At 36.2% G+C, this 22,342-nt stretch overlaps 3 protein-coding genes across 12 annotated transcripts; 2 read left to right on the top strand and 1 right to left on the bottom strand.

Moving 5' to 3' along the window:
• Nucleotides 1-632: 632 nt before the first annotated feature.
• LOC137746579 (putative disease resistance protein At5g66900) lies at nt 633-4,882 on the top strand. 6 transcript variants are annotated; one of them, XM_088685631.1, is made up of 7 exons: nt 828-1,124; nt 1,458-2,118; nt 2,234-2,637; nt 2,933-3,288; nt 3,434-3,639; nt 3,844-4,702; nt 4,735-4,882. In XM_088685631.1, the coding sequence occupies exons 2-6, from the start codon at nt 1,467-1,469 to the stop codon at nt 4,683-4,685; spliced, it is 2,460 nt and encodes an 819-aa protein (XP_088541757.1). In that variant the 5' UTR covers nt 828-1,124; nt 1,458-1,466; the 3' UTR covers nt 4,686-4,702; nt 4,735-4,882. The 6 variants fall into 6 exon arrangements, with proteins under 6 accessions (XP_088541739.1, XP_088541757.1, XP_088541765.1 ...); XM_088685639.1 differs by having other exon boundaries at nt 861-1,124; nt 1,458-1,597; nt 1,698-2,118; nt 3,844-4,882; XM_088685613.1 differs by having other exon boundaries at nt 633-1,124; nt 3,844-4,882.
• An 852-nt stretch (nt 4,883-5,734) lies between these two features.
• LOC137746580 (putative disease resistance protein At5g66900) lies at nt 5,735-9,953 on the top strand. 5 transcript variants are annotated; one of them, XM_088685579.1, is made up of 8 exons: nt 5,745-6,014; nt 6,126-6,281; nt 6,619-6,758; nt 6,859-7,279; nt 7,394-7,797; nt 8,093-8,448; nt 8,594-8,799; nt 8,947-9,953. In XM_088685579.1, exons 4-8 carry the CDS (start codon nt 7,072-7,074, stop codon nt 9,786-9,788), a joined length of 2,016 nt encoding a protein of 671 aa, XP_088541705.1. In that variant the 5' UTR covers nt 5,745-6,014; nt 6,126-6,281; nt 6,619-6,758; nt 6,859-7,071; the 3' UTR covers nt 9,789-9,953. The 5 variants fall into 5 exon arrangements, with proteins under 5 accessions (XP_088541693.1, XP_088541705.1, XP_088541700.1 ...); XM_088685567.1 differs by having other exon boundaries at nt 5,735-6,014; nt 6,619-7,279; XM_088685574.1 differs by lacking the exon at nt 5,745-6,014 and having other exon boundaries at nt 6,114-6,281.
• Nucleotides 9,954-9,965: 12 nt separating this feature from the next.
• Nucleotides 9,966-20,161, bottom strand: LOC137746636 (uncharacterized). Its single transcript, XM_088685591.1, has 17 exons — nt 20,090-20,161; nt 17,237-20,053; nt 16,944-17,067; nt 16,790-16,854; nt 16,152-16,484; nt 14,770-14,898; nt 14,364-14,416; nt 14,191-14,206; nt 13,829-13,956; nt 13,525-13,645; nt 13,398-13,441; nt 12,396-12,463; nt 12,103-12,226; nt 11,315-12,013; nt 10,707-10,856; nt 10,488-10,552; nt 9,966-10,229 (listed from the first exon to the last, which is right to left on the bottom strand). The coding sequence occupies exons 5-10, from the start codon at nt 16,182-16,184 to the stop codon at nt 13,636-13,638; spliced, it is 369 nt and encodes a 122-aa protein (XP_088541717.1). The 5' UTR covers nt 16,185-16,484; nt 16,790-16,854; nt 16,944-17,067; nt 17,237-20,053; nt 20,090-20,161; the 3' UTR covers nt 9,966-10,229; nt 10,488-10,552; nt 10,707-10,856; nt 11,315-12,013; nt 12,103-12,226; nt 12,396-12,463; nt 13,398-13,441; nt 13,525-13,635.
• Nucleotides 20,162-22,342: the final 2,181 nt, after the last annotated feature.

Genomic DNA, 22,342 nt, shown 5'->3' with positions numbered 1-22,342 from the left:
TTTGTGCTTGCGTCTTCACTAGAAAATAAATTTTCCCCTTGTTGGTCTGCATCGGTTCCTCATCTCGGACAACCCTTGAGGACGGCCCAAGCATGATGCTACTTAAAAGTTTTTGGATGAATTTTGACTCAAATATATATATTTTTAAATTATTTTAGCTGTTGAATTTAAATTTAGACCGTTACATTTTTCTTTTTTTTTACTGTTGGATTTGATCATATTAAATCTTAGCTGTTGGAATCAATGAATTTATAAATATAAAACTAAAAAATAAAATAAATTTTAAACTTGGACCGCTTGATCAACCAACAATCCAGTGAATCACTGTTGTTGGATGAAAGAAAGAGTCGTTGGGCTCTGCTGGGTGGACGACAGACCCACGTGCACATAATCACCTAATTGTCATTCTTTCGCGCGTCACGTCTTGCTCTACACACTCAGCCAATTTAGGGTACGTCCACGCACATATGTGGGACCCTTTAAGGGTTGAAATGAAATGAAGAGGGAAAATACAAGATAAATTTTGAGACTTACTTCAAAAATTAGAGTGAGTCTTGTTGCAAAATTAAAATTTTCAAAATATAATGGGTGATAACTTGTCAAATATAATCCTGGTGGCCGGCCGTAAGTGCAATTCTGCAAGTAGGAGGAATTGTTAGACATTAGTCATATGGAAAAGAATCCTCTCCGGATTCTTTCTTTCTAATCCATCAAGTTCGGATATTCGGATCATTAAAATTTAATCTAATAGTTACAAACAGAAGTTCACTTTAAAAATTATAATAACTTTAACCATTAAATCAAATTTGAATAGTCCGGATTCCTGAATTTAATGAATTAATCCCTTTCCCATACTGCTCATCGGCTCTCTATGCTGTTGTCGCCTTTCGAAATTTGCCTTCACAATTTAATAGGATAAGAAGCAATATTTTCTGAGAAAAATACAATTCTGGTCGCCATCTACCTGCAATATGGTTGTTGGATTCTCTCTTTCGCTCTCACCATGAAGCTTCCCAGACATGGTGATGCGGTTTCCTGGTTAATTCCCAAGTCTCCCTCCACACTCAATCAGCTATTGCCAAAGTCAACGCGCTCCAACTCCGAAATTTCTATCGAGCTTCAAAGTAAGTATTTCTTTGCCAACTCCCAGATAGTTTGTTTATCCTATCTTGCTTGATCACCAACAACGCAAGAGAATATCGAACTCTGTATGGCTTGTTTTTTGAATCTCTTTATTTTGGAACCCAAGTTTAAAAGTGTCTCACTTTTCCACAGTTTCTAATCTGTTATTGTTTTGGGAAAGTGGGTAAAATGGTCCGAAATCAAATCTCAAATATCGAAGACATACTGAAAAACTGATGATTTCAGCAGCCGGGTGAAAAATGATCATTGTCGTAAATTTTAGATTGAAACTTTTGTAAGTTTTTCTGATTTTGGTGTTGGTTTTTGTTGTTAAGAATCAAGGAATGAGTGGAGTAGGCGACCTATTCGGAGGGGCTGGTCTCGGAACACTATTGAATGTGCTGTATGATGTCCTCAAGGAGCTGATCACCAAGAATGTAATGTTTAAGCCCCTACTCAAAAACATCAAATTAAGGTTAGACTCTTTGGAACCATTGTTGAAAGATATAGAAAAATCCAACAAGAAATTGGACCTATCGGATAAGGAACTCAGAAAATTGAAAGTACATTTGGAGGAGGGCATAGATCTCGTCCAAAAGTGCAAAAAGATTCGATGGTGGAGCGTATTATTATACAAAAGGTACAAGTACGCCAACAAGCTGATTGAATGGGATGCATCTCTTCAACGACTTTTGGTCATACTAAAAGTTCAGGGAATAAGGGATGTGAAGGACAGTGCGGTTACGGTGAGGAATATAGAGAAGGCGGTCAGCAGAATTGAATCGAATATGGTGATACCAAAACAACCCGACAATGAAGCTTGGTGTGCAGTACCTGAACTTCCGCCGCTCGTGGTTGGATTGGATTTTCCTCTAAAGGAATTGAAGAGGAAGCTTCTAAAGGACAAAAATGTGTCAATGGTTGTGCTGACTGCCCCCGGAGGATGTGGAAAAACGACTTTGGCTACAAAGTTTTGTCAAGACAAGGATATCAAAGGTATCATATATTATAAGTTTGCACTCTGAATTGTATATGTTTTTTTTACTTTGTACAACTATGGAAGATTTAAATGACGCCTCAATGACTGATTTGTTATGTTTTCTCTGGATAGATACATTCAAGGATAACATCTTCTTTGTCACGGTTTCAAAAAAGCCTAAATTAGAAAATATTGTTCAAGATCTATATCAACGCAAGGGTTTCCAAGTACCTACTTTCCAAAACGAAGTTAGTACAGCGACGTGGCTGCAACGTTTTCTGAAGGAAGAAGGGCAGAATCCTTTACTGATTGTCCTGGATGATGTTTGGCCTGGATCAGAATCCCTTGTGGAGAAGTTTGATCAATTCAAAACGGAAAATTACAAGTTTTTGGTGACATCTAGGTCTGAATTTCGGGGATATGGTTCCCCTTATTATTTGCAATCATTGGATCATGACAATGCGATGAAACTTTTTAATCATTCAGCATCCCTTGGACATAAGAGCTCTCATATTCCAAAAGATCTTCCAGAAAAGGTACTTTTTAGTTGCAACGCACATGTATAGTAAAAAATTAGTTGATTTGGTTTTGGAAAATTATCAAGAAATTATGTTCACTTTACGCAAAGCATCCACAATCGAGTGAATTAACACATCCATTGACCGTATAAACCTGTGAGTAGTCATGCATCTAAGCATACTTGCTTGTGTACTGAAACTAAAATTAGAATACTGTATATCGTTATTTAGCCATTTTCTCATCTTAGTAACTTGAATTTTGGCTTTGCAAGTTAAAAGTTTGTTGATTTTGTTGTGGAAAATTATCCTGCAGATAGTTGAGCGTTGCAAGGGATTTCCACTTGCCATTACAGTGGTGGGGAGATCGCTTTGCGGGGAGCCTATAGAGATATGGCAAAAAAGAGAACTTGAATTGTCCAAAGGTTTTTCTATTCTTGATTCAGAGACTGAATTGCTGCTCTGCCTTGAACGAAGCTTGGATGCCTTAGATAAAGAAATCATCAAGGAATGTTTCTTAGACTTAGGTTCATTTCCAGAAGACCAAAGAATCCCTGCGGCTGCCCTCATTGATATCTGGGCAGAGTTATATGATGTAGATACAGATATAGAGTGCATTGCAAACATCTATGAGCTCACCAAACGAAGTCTAGCTAATCTTGTTGTCACAAGGTGTGCATGCTTTATTTTCTCTTGTATGATATTTTCACTTGATTTTCCCCCTTATATTCATGACCGGTTGATGCTGATAACTTGTTATTGCAATATGTTGGTTGAAGAAATCTCTTCTAAGAAAATTAGTTTTGATCATCACCAGGAAGGACAAGATGGAGGGGGATGGGTATTATAGTGAGCACTTTGTTACCCAGCATGATGTTCTTAGGGAACTGGCTATCTATGACACAAAAAAAGGACCGGTAGAACATAGAAAAAGACTGATTATTGACATATGTGGAGACAAACTTCCAAAGTGGTGGAGAGAACAGAAGCAGATGAAGGCCCGCTTATTGTCCATAACAACTGGTTGTTCTATCTCTCCCCTTCGCTTTAGCAATTACGTAGACATGCACAAATAAATATTCATTCCCCACGCACGTGTGTGCACATTAAGTCTTAATAATACTTTCATTTTAGTTTCTCCTCCCCACGCACGTGTGTGCACATTAAGTCTTAATAATACTTTCATTTTAGTTTCTCCTCCCCACACTCACAATTGTTACTTTGCAGATGAAGGGTTTTCAACAAAATGGCACAACTTGCGAATGCCAGAAGTTGAGGTTTTAGTGTTGAATTTTCAGACAAAGAACTATGCTTTACCCGATTCTGTGGTGAACATGGGTGAATTGAAGGCTCTGATAGTCACAAATTATGGTTTCTTACCTGCTGAATTGAGTAACTTCCAACTTTTGAGTTCATTACCAAATCTTAAGAGAATAAGATTAGAACGCATCTCAATTCCTTCCATAACCAAGAATCGCATACAATTGGCGAGTCTGAAGAAGATATCCTTGTTCATGTGTAACATTGGTCAAGCTTTCAACAACTGTTCCATCTTATTCTCATCCGCATTCCCGAATCTAGAGGAAATGAACATCGACTATTGCAGTGATTTAATTGAATTGCCCGCTGAGGTTTGTGATCTTAGTAAACTCAAGAAGCTCAATGTTACTAACTGTCATAAGCTATCTGCCTTGCCTGAAGGGATTGGAAAGTTGGAAAATTTAGAACTGTTGAGGCTGAGATCCTGCACAGAACTGTCGAAGCTCCCAACCTCAATGAAGAACCTTGGAAAGGTAAATTTTCTTGACATATCTGATTGCTTCAGCATCAAGGTGTTGCCCGAAGACATTGGTGAAATGAATAGTTTAAGAAAGATCAACATGAGACAATGCTCAAGGTTGCAAGAGCTGCCTCCATCAGTCATGGATCTTGAGCAGTTAGAGGAAGTGGTCTGTGATGAAGAGACAAAATATTTATGGGAAGCTTTCTCATCGTTTCTCAGCAACGTAAGGATAATCGTGGCCAAAGAGAATATCAACCTAAATTGGCTCCACAAGACTCGGTTCTGATACATGTGTTTCCTCAGCGAACGTAGTTCTGATACATGTGTTTCCTCAGTGAGCGCTGCTCTTCAAACTCTGGTGGTTTGTGTTTAAGTGTTGACTTTTTAAACTCGACTGTAACATAGTTTCAAATTCCCCCTGTACACAGTTTCTTGACTATTTAGTTTGAGAATTTGTTTGTGTTATACAACACGACAATCTGATTCATGCTCTCCCAAAATAAAAGGTTGAAAAAAAATGAACCAAAAAAAGAGGTTGAAGAATCTCCATAAGATAAGAACTTTCATGTCATGGAGTTGGGTGTTAATTTCGTTGTAAATTTCTCTGGTATCTATGCTCACATCTACCGGTCAAGTTTTAAAAAACGTTCATATATAATCCAGATTGATTAAATATTGCGATGAATCTGTCTCAAACTATGTTTTCCAGCAAATACAGCTCGATTAGTCTCGTTTAATGTTAATTGTTGAAACAAAGAAAGAAAGGCTCATATTTTCTCTTTTGGTTATAAGAACAAGGCCATATTTTCTCTCTTTTAAAAGTTGTTGTAATGATATATTTAAAAAAAAACAAAACAATAGGCTTTTGACATAGAAGTCGTTGAAAAAGTAGATTACGAATAACAGTATACTTTATAAGAAAATATACAAATTCAATACTTTAGAAAATGAATAACATCGATTATACTTTAGAGGAAAATACACAAATTTAGTACTTTAAATCTCAGTCGTTGAATTTTTTTATAATTATTTTAGCAGTTGGGTTTAAATTTGAACTGCTACGGTTTATTTATTTATTTTTTTACTGTTGAATTTGATCATATTAAATCTCATTTGTTAGAATCAATGAATTTATAAATATAAAATTAAAAAATAAAATAAATTTTGAACTTGGACCATTGAATCAGCCAACAATCCACTGAATCACTGGCTTGAATGAAAGAAAGAGTCGTTAGGCTCAGCTGGGTGGCTGACACACCCACGTGCACAGGATCCCCCGACTGTTAGTCTTTCGTGAGTTTCGTGCGTGCAGCACGTCTTGCTCTACGCGCTCGACCAATTTAGGGCACGTCCACGTGCATATGTGGGACCCTCCAAGGGTTGAAATAAAAAGGGAAAATACAAGCTAAATTACTTCAATGATTAGGGTGAGTCTTATTGCAAAATTAAAATTTTCAAAATATAATCCGTGGTGGCCGACCGTAAGTGCAATTAGCTGCTAGTAGGAGGAATTGTTAAATATTAGTCATATATGCTCTCTATGCTGTTGTCGCCCTCACACTTTAATAGGATATAAGAAGCAATACTTTCTGAGAAAAATACAACTCTGGTCGCCATTTACCTATGAAATTAGAAAATTAATTGATTATATAAGGAATAATTTAAGATTATATAAGCACATAATAAATTTTGTCTCTCGTCAATGTGGGACAACTCTCAACACAACAATATGGTTGTTGGATTATCTCTGTCGCTCTCGCCATGAAGCTTCCCAGACATGGTAATGCAGTTTCCTGGTTAATTTCCAAGTCTCCCTCCACACTCGATCAGCTATTGCTTGAGTCAACGCGCTCCAACTCCGAAATTTCTATCGAGCTTCAAAGTAAGTATTTCTATGACAACTCCCAGATGGTTTGTTTATCCTATCTTGCTTGATCACCAACAACGTAAGAGAATATCGAACTCTGTATTGCTTGTTTTCTGAATCTCCTTATATTGGGTTCCAAGTTTAAAAGTGTCTCACTTTTCCACAGTTTCTAATCTGTAAATTGTTTTGGGAAAGTGGCTCAAATGGTCCGAAATCAAATCTCAATTATCGAAGACATACTGAAAAACTGATCATTTCAGCAGCCAATTTCCCTGTTATTTTCTGTCGTCGTAAATTTTAGATTGAAACTTTGTAAGTTTTTCTGATTTTGGTGTTGGTTTTTGCTGTTAAGAATCAAGGAATGAGTGGAGTAGGCGACCTTTTCGGAGGGGCTGGTCTCGGAACACTATTCAATGCGCTGTATGATGTCCTCAAGGAGCTGATCACCAAGAATGTAATGTTTAAGCCCCTACTCAAAAACATCAAATTAAGGTTAGACTCTTTGGAACCATTGTTGAAAGATATAGAAGAATCCAACAAGAAATTGGGCCTATCGGATCAGGAACTGAGAAACTTGAAAGTACATTTGAAGGAGGGCATAGATCTCGTCCAAAGGTGCAGGAAGATTCGATGGTGGAACGTATTATTATACAAAAGGTACAAGTACGCCAACAGGCTGATTGAATGGGATGCATCTCTTCAACGACTTTTGGACATACTAAAAACTCAGGGAATAAGGGATGTGAAGGATAGCGCAGTTACGGTGAAGAATGTAGAGAAGGCGGTCAGCAGAATTGAATCGAATATGGTGATACCAAAACAACCCGACAGTGAAGCTTGGTGTGCAGTACCTGAACTTCCGCCGCTCGTGGTTGGATTGGATTTTCCTCTAAAGGAATTGAAGAGGATGCTTCTAAAGGACGAAAATGTGTCAATGGTTGTGCTGACTGCTCCTGGAGGATGTGGGAAAACCACTTTGGCTACAAAGTTTTGTCAAGACAAGGATATCAAAGGTATCATATATTATAAGTTAGCACTCTGAATTGTATCTGTTTTTTCACATTGTACAACTATGGCAGATTTAAATGACGCCTCAATGACTGATTTATTATGTTTTCTCTGGATAGATACATTCAAGGATAACATCTTCTTTGTCACGGTTTCAAAGAAGCCTAAATTAGAAAATATTGTTCAAGATCTATATCAACGCAAGGGTTTCCAAGTACCTACTTTCCAAAACGAAGTTAGTACAGCAACGTGGCTGCAACGTTTTCTGAAGGAAGAAGGGCAGAATCCTTTACTGATTGTCCTGGATGATGTTTGGCCTGGATCAGAATCCCTTGTGGAGAAGTTTGATCGATTCAAAACGGAAAATTACAAGTTTTTGGTGACATCTAGGTCTGAATTTCGGGGATATGGTTCCCCTTATTATTTGCAATCATTGGATCGTGACAATGCGATGAGACTTTTTCATCATTCAGCATCCCTTGGACATAAGAGCTCTCATATTCCAAAAGATCTTCCAGAAAAGGTACTTTTTAGTTGCAACGCACATGTATAGTAAAAAATTAGTTGATTTGGTTTTGGAAAATTATCAAGAAATTATGTTCACTTTACGCAAAGCATCCACAATCGAGTGAATGAACACGTCCATTTACCATATAAACCTGTGAGTAGTCATGCATCTAAGCATACTTACTTGTGGACTAAAACTAAAATTAGAATACTGTATGTAGTTATTTAGTCATTTTCTCATCTTAGTAACTTGAATTTTGGCTTTGCAAGTTAAAAGTTAGTTGATTTTGTCATGGAAAATTATCCTGCAGATAGTTGAGCGTTGCAAGGGATTTCCACTTGCTATTAAAGTGGTGGGGAGATCGCTTAGCGGGGAGCCTATAGAGATATGGCAAAAAAGAGAACTTCAAATGTCCAAAGGTTTTTCTATTCTTGATTCAGAGACTGAATTGCTGCTCTGCCTTGAACGAAGCTTGGATGCCTTGGATAAAGAAATCATCAAGGAATGTTTCTTAGACTTAGGTTCATTTCCAGAAGACCAAAGAATCCCTGCGGCTGCCCTCATTGATATCTGGGCAGAGTTATATGATGTAGATACAGATATAGAGTGCATTGCAAACATCTACGAACTCACCAAACGAAGTCTAGCTAATCTTGTTGTCACAAGGTGTGCATGCTTTATTTTCTCTTGTATGATATTTTCACTCGATTTTCCCCCTTGTATTCATGACCGGTTGATGCTGATAACTTTTTATTGCAATATGTTGGTTGAAGAAATCTCTTCTAAGAAAATTAGTTTTGATCATCACCAGGAAGGACAAGATGGAGGGGGACGGATACTATAGTGAGCACTTTGTTACCCAGCATGATGTTCTTCGGGAGCTGGCTATCTACAACACAAAAAAAGGACCTGTAGAACATAGAAAAAGACTGATTATTGACATATGTGGAGACAAACTTCCAAAATGGTGGAGAGAACGGAAGCAGATGAAGGCCCACTTATTGTCCATAACAACTGGTTGTTCTATCTCTCCCTTTCGCTTTAGCAATTACGTAGACATGCACAAATAAATATTCATTCCGCACGCACATGTGTGCACATTAAGTATCAATAATACTTTCATTTTAGTTTCTCCTCCCCACACTCACAGTTGTTACTTTGCAGATGAAGGGTTTTCAACAAATTGGCACAGCTTGCAAACGCCAGAAGTTGAGGTTTTAGTGTTGAATTTTCAGACAAAGAACTATGCTTTACCTGATTCCGTGGTGAACATGGGTGAATTGAAGGCTCTGATAGTCACAAATTATGGTTTCTTACCTGCTGAATTGAGTAACTTCCAACTTTTGAGTTCATTACCAAATCTTAAGAGAATCAGATTAGAACGCATCTCAATTCCTTCCATAACCAAGAATCCCATACAATTGGCGAGTCTGAAGAAGATATCCTTGTTCATGTGTAACATTGGTCAAGCTTTCAACAACTGTTCCATCTTATTCTCATCCGCATTCCCGAATCTAGAGGAAATGAACATCGACTATTGCAGTGATTTAATTGAATTGCCCGCTGAGGTTTGTGATCTTAGTAAACTCAAGAAGCTCAATGTTACTAACTGTCATAAACTATCTGCCTTGCCTGAAGGGATTGGAAAGTTGGAAAATTTAGAACTGTTGAGGCTAAGATTCTGCACAGAACTGTCGAAGCTTCCAACCTCAATGAAGAACCTTGGAAAGGTAAACTTTCTTGACATATCTGATTGCTTCAGCATCAAGGTGTTGCCCGAAGACATTGGTGAAATGAGTAGTTTAAGAAAGATCAACATGAGACAATGCTCAAGGTTGCAAGAGCTGCCTCCATCAGTCAGGGATCTTGAGCTGTTAGAGGAAGTGGTCTGTGATGAAGAGACAAAATATTTATGGGAACCTTTCTCACCGTTTCTCAGCAACGTAAGTATAATCGTGGCCAAAGAGAATATCAACCTAAATTGGCTCCACAAGTCTCGGTTCTGATACATGTGTTTCCTCAGTGAACGCTGCTCTTCAAACTCTGCGGTTTGTGTTTAAAGTGACTTTTTAAACTCGACTGTAACATTTTTATCTTTACCATCACAGAATGTGTTGGTTTTATATGTTTAAGATAAATAAGAAGGGTTTGGTTGGATTGGTTTACAAAAAGAGAGGGATTGATTGTTGCGTAAAAGGAGAGCTTAACTCTTTCACTCAATTACTTGACATCAATTACACAAACCCAATTCCATATACATAGCCAGACAGAAGCTTTATCCTAGAGAGAAACCAAGCCCAAATGATTATATAATCTCCAGACTAAATGTGAGTTCAGAGCATATATTCTCATGTCTACCATATCCCTCTACAATTCCCCACCACCAATCAACCATAACTGATTTCAATATCCTTAGCTGCTTTAGTAGACCATCTAGTGACACCTAACTGCCACCAAAATAAAAGACATGATCAAGACCATACATATTACAGACTAAGATTAAAAACAACTGTTATCTATTAAGAAAAACTTGGAACTCCTTGACATGGCAACCTCTCCAGGATGTAGAGTAGAAAAGCAAAATTATTGACAAACCGAAAAATAACAATTTAACTTGCATAGCAAACGAATCTTAGTAAAGTTACAGAACTCAATGGATTACATATACCGGTAAAAAAGCGAAACATCAGAGTTTGGGAAGTTACCTTATTTGAAATGTCAGGAGCATCTGGTGTACATACAGGGTAGACAGTCATTGCAAAATTCAGGGCTTCAAAATAAAATATAAAATAAATTAAAAAAAAATCAAAACTATTAATCCTAACAACAGTTTGGTAAAGGATAAAACAATCTTTCCATCAAACAAATTTGAGAAACAAAAGAAGGGAACTAAATTTTAGTTGATAGAGGTGGCAACTGCTTACCCAGAAATCCAAATGAAATACCCCAAAATTCACACCCCCAAAACCCTACAAATCACCAGAGTTGAAAACCAGCGCTACACTGGGATCATCCACACAGCAACGAACTCCGATCATTGTCACCGATCTCCATCTCCTTCCAGAGCCAAAACCCTTTTAAGAAAAAGAGGGTAATGAGTATTATAAAGCCAGTAATGAATGGAATAACCCAATTTCTATCGCCAATCACCCTTGCTGAGTGATGATTCACACACTTCCTCATACTTGTTTATGGGTTCCTATCCAACAAAATTTTGACTTAGTACCCAAAAACTGAATCAGCTCACGAACACAGAGAGGTTTATCAAATTCAAAGCAAAACCCACATATATACTGAAGATTCTAGAGTTAAAAGAGGAGCAAGGAGGTTCAGTTACGGAATCCAAAAAGTGATTTTAATGAGCAAATGAATACCTAAACTGGGGTTGACAATTTTCAGCAATAAAAAACATGTCTTTCGATCAAAGTTGCATAAATTACAGAACTTTGGGATTAAGGAGGAACAAAAAGCCCAAATTCCAATCAAGAAAAATAAAAAAAAAATATATATATATGTAAATTTAAGCTTTAACTGTAGATTGGCAGCAGCAAAAGCATACTGCATCCAACAGGAGCCACGTGAGAGAACTGGATGCCCAACCTTTGACACGTTATCGAGTGAGTTTAGGGATCTGGGTTTTGTGTTTGCCATTGAATTTTGGAATGATCTGGAGAAATTTGGGTTTTAGGGGTTGAGTGAACCGAAATTGATTTGGATGAGCAACTTTTGGTTTCAATTCACGGTGGAGCAAGGATGAAGAGGTGGAGGAGGTAGGAATGAAAGGGTGAGAAAATTTGGATAGGCAATATTCAGTTTCGATTCGAAGTAGAGCAAGAATGAAGCTCTTGGAATTCTTTGAACCACTCTATGGGGATCCTCATGACCAAGGAGTGTGGGCCGTTGGATAAAAATCCAACGGCTATAATTATTATAACTTTAAAGGGACCCCCTGTTTGTAGCTGTTGGATTTTTATCCAACGGCCCACACTCCTTGGTCATGAGGATCCCCATATAAGGATCAGGAGAGGATCCTAATCCGAATAGTAGGACATGTGAGTGATTGATGGTGTAACAAAAATTAGTAAAAGAGAGTGTAAGAGTATTATATATAAAACTATATCATTGGAACCACTTTATGGAAAGTTGTAGTACTATGGTATACTCACTTTGTCCTTTGGATGATTAAACTTGCATCTCATACAAATTTGCATCTTTGAGTCTTCATAAAGTACTGCAACATGCAAATGGAAAAGGATCAATTAACAGTTCAAGTGCTTAATGCATTATTTCTGCAAAAAGAAGAAAGAATAGAAGTGCTACTTGCAGGACAATCTGGTGCTCCAGATTTCTCGGGAAGGACTTCAGTTGAGCAAGGCCAAAGCACAAATTCAATGGAAAGAACCAATGCAATTTACTTGTGATGTTAAGTTAAACATCCGATGCCCTGGAGAAATTATTGAGTATCAAATGATAAAGCAATCAGATTATAGTAAATTACTAAATGATATTTACAAAAATAAAAAACATAAAGTTAAGAGAACAATGAAAAACTTAAGAATTAGCCTTAGCAAAGTTAAGATAACTTAATGCTTAAACAAAAAATTAGCACTTACTCAGTCACATTACCTAGACGCTCTGCTAAAGGTACAGTGCCCACTAAGCTGAAGAAGAAGACCCATCCCTAACGTATACAAAGTAACTGTCAATGGATTAGGGGTGAAGTCAATCTAAATTATTGAAAGGGTGTGCGAAAAAGAAACCATGTTGAACACATTCTTACACAGAACAAGGAAAAAAAAAAAAACTTAAAAACATACACTTAAAAATGTAAAAACATAAACAGGTATGAATATTAAGTGAACCAAAAGCAGAACAAACCCCTAAAAGTGCTTAAGTTCAGGTGGGTTTTCTAGTATTTTATCAATAAATCAGATCAACAAAACCCTTAATGCAAATTCAATCTGATATTGAAAACAGATGAATATAAGAGAGAAGGAAAAATACACTTATATTGGGCCTCATATTTACTGCACCACAGAATCCACTATTCTCCATAGCAAAAGGAAAATACCATATTCTCAGCTTCAATTTCTTAGAAATTAAATAAGGCATTCACCAGCATTCCCGCATAGAAATCACGTAAAGTGTATGACCGATTCACGAAATTTCGATTCAATCTAACTATCAATCTATATGTGTGAAATGACCGATTTGTATACTTTCATTATTCATTTAACCAAATCTAAATGGCTGTATTGTATATATGGCAGTTAACACACGTATACGAAAGTGAATGCGCAAACATACATAAATGAATACATTTGAACATTTGAGTAGCAGGGAATGTATATAATTTGATGCATATAAACGTATGTACCAAGTAACAAACCAATCCATAGTTCCCCTCTTCAAATAACAAAATCCACAGAAACCCAGCATTGAAAATTCATGGACACTCAAAAGAACTGTAAACGAAACCGAAAAGCCCAAATCTCACTGAAGAAAAAGGAAAGATTCCAAGATTACACAAAACCCAAAATAACACAAACAAATCTCAAAGCATTTCTCAAAAGGACATATTACAATCAAGGAAAGTGAAAACCCTAATAAATTACCTCGCAGAGAAGCCCATTTTTTTGGGAGCAGTTTAGCCACATGCCTGTACCAACATTGAAAACAAACAAAAAGTTAATAAAAAAAATGAAGAAAAATCGAAAGAAAGCGAAGCAGAAAGGAGCATACCTGTACTCGTAGATATCATTGAAGTACTTCTCGGAATACCGGATACGACCTTGCTATTTAATCCCAAACCACGATTTCAAGCAAAATCTCGAACAGGGTTTTTCAAATTTCTCAGTTTAATCTGCGAAATAAAGACGGTTTTCAAGAAATTGAACATATTATATGTGCACTGCACACACTTGCGAACCGGCTTACTTAACTAATATTTTTCTAGGTCAAATTTTAATTATTTGATTCCTTGTACCGTTAATATTAGATGTAAATACATGCATGTTTATGGAATTCGAAGAGAAAAACCATATACCTCAGTTTTTTCAGTTGATCAGTCACCATCCCCCGAGTCCCTTGAACGTTAACAGTCTCATGAGCTTGCATGTTCCATGTCGTGCCTTGCTCCCATTCGGATCCTTCTCTTTCTCCTACTTGGAGAGACTGATTCAAGCAAAATCAAACATTCAGACAACACACCTCTCACTTGATTGATTGGTACCAAATGAAGGCCATTGATACTTATTTGTAATTTAATTAATAAAAAAAAAAAAATTAAACGCTTCATAAAATTATACAAAAAATTCCAGAAATTTAACGAAAATAGAGAAAGAGGTTGTACAAATTTGAAAAAAGCTGAACTCAAAGTCTCCAACTTGAAGGTACCAACTTGAATACCTTCATCTCTAAATTTCTTCAAAAAAAAAAAAAAAATTAGGTCATAAGTAAATCAAAATCGAATATAAATTCAAGTTCGAAATCGAACTCAATTGGAATCAGATCGAAAGCAAAATCTAATAAACAATAGCGATTTGAGAAATCGAAATTCGAGAAATTTACAGACCACACACCTGAAGAAGTTATACCCTGTCTGAAAGTTCTTTGTGGAAATAGAAACCGGAAACTGCAAAGCAAAAAAAAACCACGGCTTAAGAATGAAACATCACTCAAAATTTATATTAAAAAAACTTGAACATATAAAAAGTTAAAAACTACATGTGGAGTTAGATAGAAATAGCGGCCTACCGATCCTAAAAAGCATCAAACTTTGTCAAATTCATCACCCTTTTCTCTATTGCAGAAGGTAATTTTGGAAGTGATAAAAAATTACAGTACACCTGAGAGTTGGGCACTATCTCAGCTCAAAGTTCTTACCTTTCTTCTTTCTCTTGAACACAGTAACAAAAAATCCAATAATCAACAATTAGATATCTAACTGAACAAAGCTGCTACAGACATAGCAATTAAAAGAAGAACCTGAAGCAAAGATCGCACAGATCTCACCAAGCGGAATCGAAATCGCCGATCATGTTGCAGAGCACAGTTTTTTCCTTTTTGATTTCTGCAATTTCTGGGAACAAGTCCAGGGGCAAAAATGCCATTTAACTGTATAAAACACACAAAAACCTAAATTCACAGAGCAACTCGAGGGCAAAAAAGGCATAAAACTGGCGAAGGAACAGTGTCTTAGGCTTTTTTTCCTCTTTTATTTTATATATAATATAATTTGTTTGTGTAATCCAACACGACAATCTGATTCATGCTCTCCCAAAATAAAAAGTTGAAAAAAATAAACCCAAAAAAAAAGGCTGAAGAGTCTTCATGAGATAAGAACCTTCATGTCACAGAATTGGACGTTAATTTTGTTGTAAATTTTTCTGGTATCTATACTCACATCTATCGGTCAAGTTTTCAAAACTGTTCATATATAATCTAGATTGATTATATATTGCGATGAATCTGTTTCAAACTATATTTTCCAACAAATACAGCTCGATTAGTCTCGTCTAATATTAATTGTTGAAACAAAGAAAGAAAGGCTCATATTTTCTCTTTTGGTTATAAGAACAAGGCCATATTTTCTTACTTTTAAAAGTTGTTGTGATGATATATTTAAAAAAACAAAAAACAGGCTTTTGACAGAAGTCTTTGAAAAAGTAGATTATGAATAATATTATACTTTAAAAGAAAATAAACAAATTCAATACTTTAGAAAATGAATACCACCGCTTATACTTTAGAGGAAAATACACAAATTTAATACTTTGTAGTGGAAGAATGGCACATTCTGCAACTAATAATCAATTAGAACATATCAATACTTAAAAAAATATGACTTGGCTTTGTAATGGGAAGGGCACTAAGGAATTTCACGTCTGGGAATCACTAGGAATTAGTTAGAGCATGACAACTGACAAGTAGGTAAATGAGGAGGTTCTTTTCTCCAATTGAGCTTTTGAAGTATTTTTATATAAAACTTATAGTTTTGGAACAAATAATTGTACATTAGAAAAGATAGCTGATATTTTCAATAAAAAAAGAAGAAAAACAAAAGAGCTGATTTTCATTAAACAACGGTGAACCTTTTGCGTATATTCTATGAAAACATAAGAGAATTATACTATACTCTCCTCAAATAAAATTCTCAATTTTTTCATTTTTCTTTAATTTATAATTCACGCAAACGAGATCAATTTACCAATGAAAAATATGAAACACATAAATGATATCAATTTGTATGCACATTAAACATGACAGAGCTCATGTGAGTAGGAAAGCATATAATTTCCACACGTTTTCATAGCATATGCAAAACTCATAAAGAAAATGATACTTATCTATGTAAATTTAAGCTTTACCTGTAGATTGGCAGCAGCAAAAGCATACTGCATCCAACGGGAGCCACGTGAGAGAACTGGATGCCCAACCTTTGACACGTTATCGAGTGAGTTAGGGATCTGGGTTTTGTGTTTGCCATTGAATTTTGGAATGATCTGGAGAAATTTGGGTTATAGGGGTTGAGTGAACCGAAATTGATTTGGATGAGCAAATTTTGGTTTCAATTCACGGTGGAGCAAGGCTGAAGAGGTGGAGGAGGTAGGAATGAAAGGGTGAGAAAATTTGGACAGGCAGTATTCAGTTTCGATTCGAAGTAGAGCAAGAATGAAGCTCTTGGAATTCTTTGAACCACTCTATGGGGATCGTCATGACCAAGGAGTGTGGGCCGTTGGATAAAAATCTAACGGCTATAATTATTATAACTTTAAAAGGACCCCCTGTTTGTAGCTGTTGGATTTTTATCCAACGGCCCACACTCCTTGATCATGACGATCCCCATATAAGGATCAGGAGAGGATCCTGATCCGAATAGTAGGACATGTGAGTGATTGATTGATGGTGTAACAAAAATTAGTAAAAAAGAGTGTAAGAGTATTATATATAAAACTATATCATTGGAACCACTTTATGGAAAGTTGTAGTACTATGGTATACTCACTTTGTCCTTTGGATGATTAAACTTGCATCTCATACAAATTTGCATCTTTGAGTCTTCATAAAGTACTGCAACATGCAAATGGAAAAGGATCAATTAACAGTTCAAGTGCTTAATGCATTATTTCTGCAAAAAGAAGAAAGAATAGAAGTGCTACTTGCAGGACAATCTGGTGCTCCAGATTTCTCGGGAAGGACTTCAGTTGAGCAAGGCCAAAGCACAAATTCAATGGAAAGAACCAATGCAATTTACTTATGATGTTAAGTTAAACATCCGATGCCCTGGAGAAATTATTGAGTATCAAATGATAAAGCAATCAGATTATAGTAAATTACTAAATGATATTTACAAAAATAAAAAACATAAAGTTAAGAGAACAATGAAAAACTTAAGAATTAGCCTTAGCAAAGTTAAGATAACTTAATGCTTAAACAAAAAACTAGCACTTACTCAGTCGCATTACCTAGATGCTCTGCTAAAGGTACAGTGCCCACTAAGCTGAAGAAGAAGACCCACCCTAACGTATACAAAGTAACTGTCAATGGATTAGGGGTGAAGTCAATCTAAATTATTGAAAGGATGTGCGACAAAGAAAGCATGTTGAACACATTCTTACACAGAACAAAAAAAAAAAAAAACTTAAAAACATACACTTAAAAAGGTAAAAACATAAACAGGTATGAATATTAAGTGAACCAAAAGCAGAACAAACCCCTAAAAGTGCTTAAGTTCAGGTGGGTTTGCTAGTATTTTATCAATAATATCAGATTTTCCTTTTTGATTTCTGCAATTTCTGGGAACAAGTCCAGGGGCAAAAATGCCATTTAACTGTATAAAACACACAAAAACCTAAATTTACAGAGCAACTCGAGGGCAAAAAAGGCATAAAACTGGCTAAGGAACAGTGTTTTAGGCTTTTTTTTCCTGTTTTATTGATATATAATATAATTTGTTTGTGTAATCCAACACGACAATCTGATTCATGCTCTCCCAAAATAAAAAGTTGAAAAAAATGAACCCAAAAAAAAAAGGTTGAAGAGTCTTCATGAGATAAGAACTTTCATGTCACAGAATTAGGTGTTAATTTCGTTGTAAATTTCTCTGGTATCTATACTCACATCTATCGGCCAAGTTTTCAAAACTGTTCATATATAATCTAGATTGATTATATATTGCGATGAATCTGTTTCAAACTATATTTTCCAACAAATACAGCTCGATTAGTCTCGTCTAATGTTAATTGTTGAAACAAAGAAAGAAAGGCTCATATTTTCTCTTTTGGTTATAAGAACAAGGCCATATTTTCTTACTTTTAAAAGTTGTTGTGATGATATATTTAAAAAAACAAAAAACAGGCTTTTGACAGAAGTCTTTGAAAAAGTAGATTATGAATAATATTATACTTTAAAAGAAAATAAACAAATTCAATACTTTAGAAAATGAATACCACCGCTTATACTTTAGAGGAAAATACACAAATTTAATACTTTGTAGTGGAAGAATGGCACATTCTGCAACTAATAATCAATTAGAACATATCAATACTTAAAAAAATATGACTTGGCTTTGTAATGGGAAGGGCACTAAGGAATTTCACATCTGGAAATCACTAGGAATTTGTTAGAGCATGACAAGTAGGTAAATGAGGAGGTTCTTTTCTCCAATTGAGCTTTTGAAGTATTTTTATATAAAACTTAAAGTTTTGGAACAAATCATTGTACATTAGAAAAGATAGCTGATATTTTCAATAAAAAAAGAAGAAAAACAAAAGAGCTGATTTTCATTAAACAACGTTGAACCTTTTGCGTATATTCTATGAAAACATAAGAGAATTATACTATAGTCTCCTCAAATAAAATTCTCAATTTTTTCATTTTTCTTTAATTTATAATTCACGCAAACGAGATCAATTTACCAATGAAAAATATGAAACACATAAATGAGATCAATTTGTATGCACATTAAACATGACAGAGCTCATGTGAGTAGGAAAACATATAATTTCCACACGTTTTCATAGCATATGCAAAACTCATAAAGAAAATGATACTTACAAGAAACAAAAAGTATATTAATCAACATCGAAATTTTTGTGCATATTCTGTGAAAAAAAAAAAGGGAAATTATACTTTTTCCTCACATGAAATTTCAACTCTGTCATTTTTTCGTGAACTTGTGATACACACTCCAATGGAATAAATTCTTCAATGAACTTTTGATACACGTAAATGAGACATATTCGTAAGTTTATTGAAAATGATGAAGCTCATGTGAGTAGGGCCAAAATACAATTTCTTGGTATTTTCATAGCATATGCACAAAATATTAATGTTGAAAAATAATTTTTTTTAATGTATATAAGTATAATATTTTCTCATCTTCTAGTACAAGTTATGTGCATATTCTACAAAACCAAAAATAAAAACTTGCATGAAGCCTATGAATTTTTTTTCTCAACATTAAGTGACATACCCCAACCTGGAATGTCCACTAGGACCCCGAATCGAGCTGCGCTGGCCGACACCAGGAAGGTGACGAAACCATAAAGTGTGGTAGTGTATAAAATGTGAATAAATTAAAACCTAAAAGTGCTTAAGTACATGAGTGCACGATGAGCAGGTTTGGACCCATTTCATGTGTGATACAGAGCATAGGTAAAGTACAGTAAGGTAAGATAATGATTATACCATCATAAGAAGACATATGTACTAAAAAGTGCCACGAATCCTTGTCGATACAAAATTTTGCTTCTAGAACCTGGAGGGGTGCAAAAATAGAAAATGTGAGTGAGCGAAACAAAACTTTTCAAATCAACATACTAGCCAATACCTCATCAACATACTAGCCAATAGCTCAATAACATGCTAGCCAATAGCTCATCAACCTGCTAGCCAATAGCTCATTAACATGCTAGTCAATAGCTCATCAACATGCTAGCCAATAGCTCAATAAGTATACATGCACACGAGTCGGAACCACCTAAAGTGATTTGTACGACAGGACTGGGTGTAAATAAATACGCTCAAGTGCTACGATCACGTGAAGACTGTGCGAATAATCGCAGGTCACCTACGAGTCGGAACCACTTATTGTGGTCTGTACGACAGGACTGTGCACTTACCTTGGATCCAAGGTGAGCGTAAGGTGCAGGAGGTGAACATCACGTGAAGGACTGTGCCTTAGCCATGGGCGGGAGCACTAACACCGGGGTGCAGGTTTATGAGCTCTCAATGCATCTCAACATAACATGTACGACTCATAGGCAACCTGTACGACAGTGTCGGAGTTGCCTACCATTGCAACCTGTACGACAAGGTCGGAGTTGCCTAAAGTATAAATATAGTCATGCCATAACTCGATCATTTCAAATAACACCATAAACTTACCTGAACTTACTTGTGCGTCATGCGTTCCTCTTCGCACTTCAAAGCATTCACAGTAATTCCTTACAGGTAGTATACATATGTATATGTCTTGAAGCAATCTAATACTCAACCATATCATAGCATTTACCAGTATATACATATACATATATATATATATAACATGGCGAAATATGCATAATCTGTAACACCCCACCCCCGAACTATTTATTTCAAGAATAATTATCGAGAACAAGTCCAACTAAATATTAGTTTAATTAACCATCATTATTTACGATTCTTTACTTCACTCTCTCAATGCCTCACACATTCATTTATGACCAACATTTAACCACCAAAAACATAAGGTTAAATCTCACATTTCCACCAACTTCCTTCACATTGCTCAATTTCCCAAATAAGGCTTTTGTCTCAAATATATTATGGATGCATCTAACGTCTCGTTAGACTGCCTACGTACCCTAAACAGGGATCAAGCCATTCGTAGTTCATATTAGTACTTCAAGCATTCGCATTAATTATATGAAGGTAATATACCTAAATCACTTTAAAAGTGTCGATGAAACTATCAATAATATGTACGATAAAAAGAAAAATATCCACTCACCTGGAGTCCACGCTATGATTCTCTAGTGCACGTATCGAGGCATCCCGAATGATTAGTGTCTGCCACGAAGTCCAAAAGTGGACGGAAGATGTTCAATTTTGCCCACAAAGTCGGCGGTAACTAAAACTTCCCGGTGTCGATTCGTCTACGGTGGACCAACGGGGTCAAGGTTGGTTGGGATTTTCTCCTGGGATGATGGGCTACAAAGCCCAAGTGGTGACATTGGTCATCGTTTTGCCGGAAAATCAAAAAGGGTGGCTGGGGCACCGTGAGAACCATCAACTTTTGTGGCCTCAAACCCCCACATACAAAGGTTAATCAGAGTGGTTCTTGGATGGATTTTGTAGAGGGGAATGAGAGCTTCAAGATGGTGGTGGTGGTGTCGAAAAACTCCATTAGAGTTGGCTGGAATCGGCCTTAGAAGATGGGTGGTCGTGGTGGTCGTGGAAGATGGGTAGCATCTTCATAATAATTTCTCTAAATAACTTACACATACTAGACCTATGAATCCACTCGCAACAAAATTTGAACTAAAAAAAAGTCATCTTGTACTACTGTTTAATAAAATAAACAAGGGACTCAGAAGGAGGGCAAAGTGACTTTCTTTTAGCACTATAACAGTTCTTATAGAAGCTATATATTTGATTGTATGAACAATAAAGTCATTGCACAGTTTAAATTAAAACCTCATAAAAAAAACTGAAAATATGATTTTAGCTCTTGAAACTCAAGTTTTTTTACATAAAATCGGACATAATCTTTTTACTTGAATAAAACCCAATGACTAGGCACCACATAAGTAAATTCATTAATTATGTTTGACTTTACACATTTTGCATTTTCCAGATGCCTAAAATGACACACCCCGACCAAGATCAGGGCGTGATGGCCGCCACGCAGAGGTGACGTAACCATGTGTACGTGCGGAAGCTAGTAAAATAGTGAGAAAAAGTACGAATAATTAAAAACTAGCATACAAAGTGATAAAAAAACCAGTGCTAGCGTAAGTGAGACGCTAAGTTCAGAGTAATCAGTCTACAGCAGTCCAAAAGAAAAAAAATGCGACAACAGTACACCCGAATGTGACCCTACAATGGTGAGTGTCTGTCAGAAATGCCGGAAAAGTCCTCTGGGAAACCACCGAACCTGCTAGACCACTAGAACCTGGAGGGGCGCAAAACAAAAGCGTGAGTGGGCAAAAACAAAGCTTTTAGAAAACCATTTAATCAAATACATTCTAACCCCTCGCCGTAAAACCTATATACTTCCCAGAAAATAAATATACGTATAATATATATGCCAAACATGCTCAATAATATGCCATGTCGAAACCTCATAATGATATGCAAGTGTTCAGGTATAATCATATCAATAACATGTAATCTGGCAGCCGGAGTCACCTAACGTGACCTGTACGGCTGCATCTAGAGCTCAAATCTCAAACTCAATAACTGAACCTGCCCACGAGTCGGAACCACCTAAGGTGGTCTGTACGACAGGCCTAGGTGTAATACATATATACGCTCTAGTGCTACGATCACGTGAAGGCTGGGCGAATAATCGCGG

The sequence above is a fragment of the Pyrus communis genome, chromosome 2 (genome assembly GCF_041283825.1).
Source record: "Pyrus communis isolate YQ-2024b chromosome 2, ASM4128382v1, whole genome shotgun sequence".
In the NCBI taxonomy this organism is placed as follows: Eukaryota; Viridiplantae; Streptophyta; class Magnoliopsida; order Rosales; family Rosaceae; genus Pyrus; species Pyrus communis.
This window is presented reverse-complemented; position numbering and strand designations above follow the sequence as displayed.

Excerpts from the sequence above, each read along its gene's own strand:
- LOC137746579 (XM_088685613.1), top strand. The coding sequence starts at position 1,467 with ATGAGTGGAGTAGGCGACCTATTCGGAGGGGCTGGTCTCGGAACACTA. Across the intron at positions 2,638-2,932 it reads CAAAAGATCTTCCAGAAAAG|ATAGTTGAGCGTTGCAAGGG; the intron begins GTACTTTTTAGT and ends ATTATCCTGCAG. Across the intron at positions 3,640-3,843 it reads CTTATTGTCCATAACAACTG|ATGAAGGGTTTTCAACAAAA; the intron begins GTTGTTCTATCT and ends GTTACTTTGCAG.
- LOC137746580 (XM_088685567.1), top strand. The coding sequence starts at position 6,628 with ATGAGTGGAGTAGGCGACCTTTTCGGAGGGGCTGGTCTCGGAACACTA. Across the intron at positions 7,280-7,393 it reads TCAAGACAAGGATATCAAAG|ATACATTCAAGGATAACATC; the intron begins GTATCATATATT and ends TTCTCTGGATAG. Across the intron at positions 8,800-8,946 it reads CTTATTGTCCATAACAACTG|ATGAAGGGTTTTCAACAAAT; the intron begins GTTGTTCTATCT and ends GTTACTTTGCAG.
- LOC137746636 (XM_088685591.1), bottom strand. The coding sequence starts at position 16,184 with ATGCAGTATGCTTTTGCTGCTGCCAATCTACAG. Across the intron at positions 14,899-16,151 it reads TTGCTGCTGCCAATCTACAG|TTAAATGGCATTTTTGCCCC; the intron begins GTAAAGCTTAAA and ends TGTTTTATACAG. Across the intron at positions 14,417-14,769 it reads CTGTGCGATCTTTGCTTCAG|TTTCCGGTTTCTATTTCCAC; the intron begins GTTCTTCTTTTA and ends TTTGCTTTGCAG.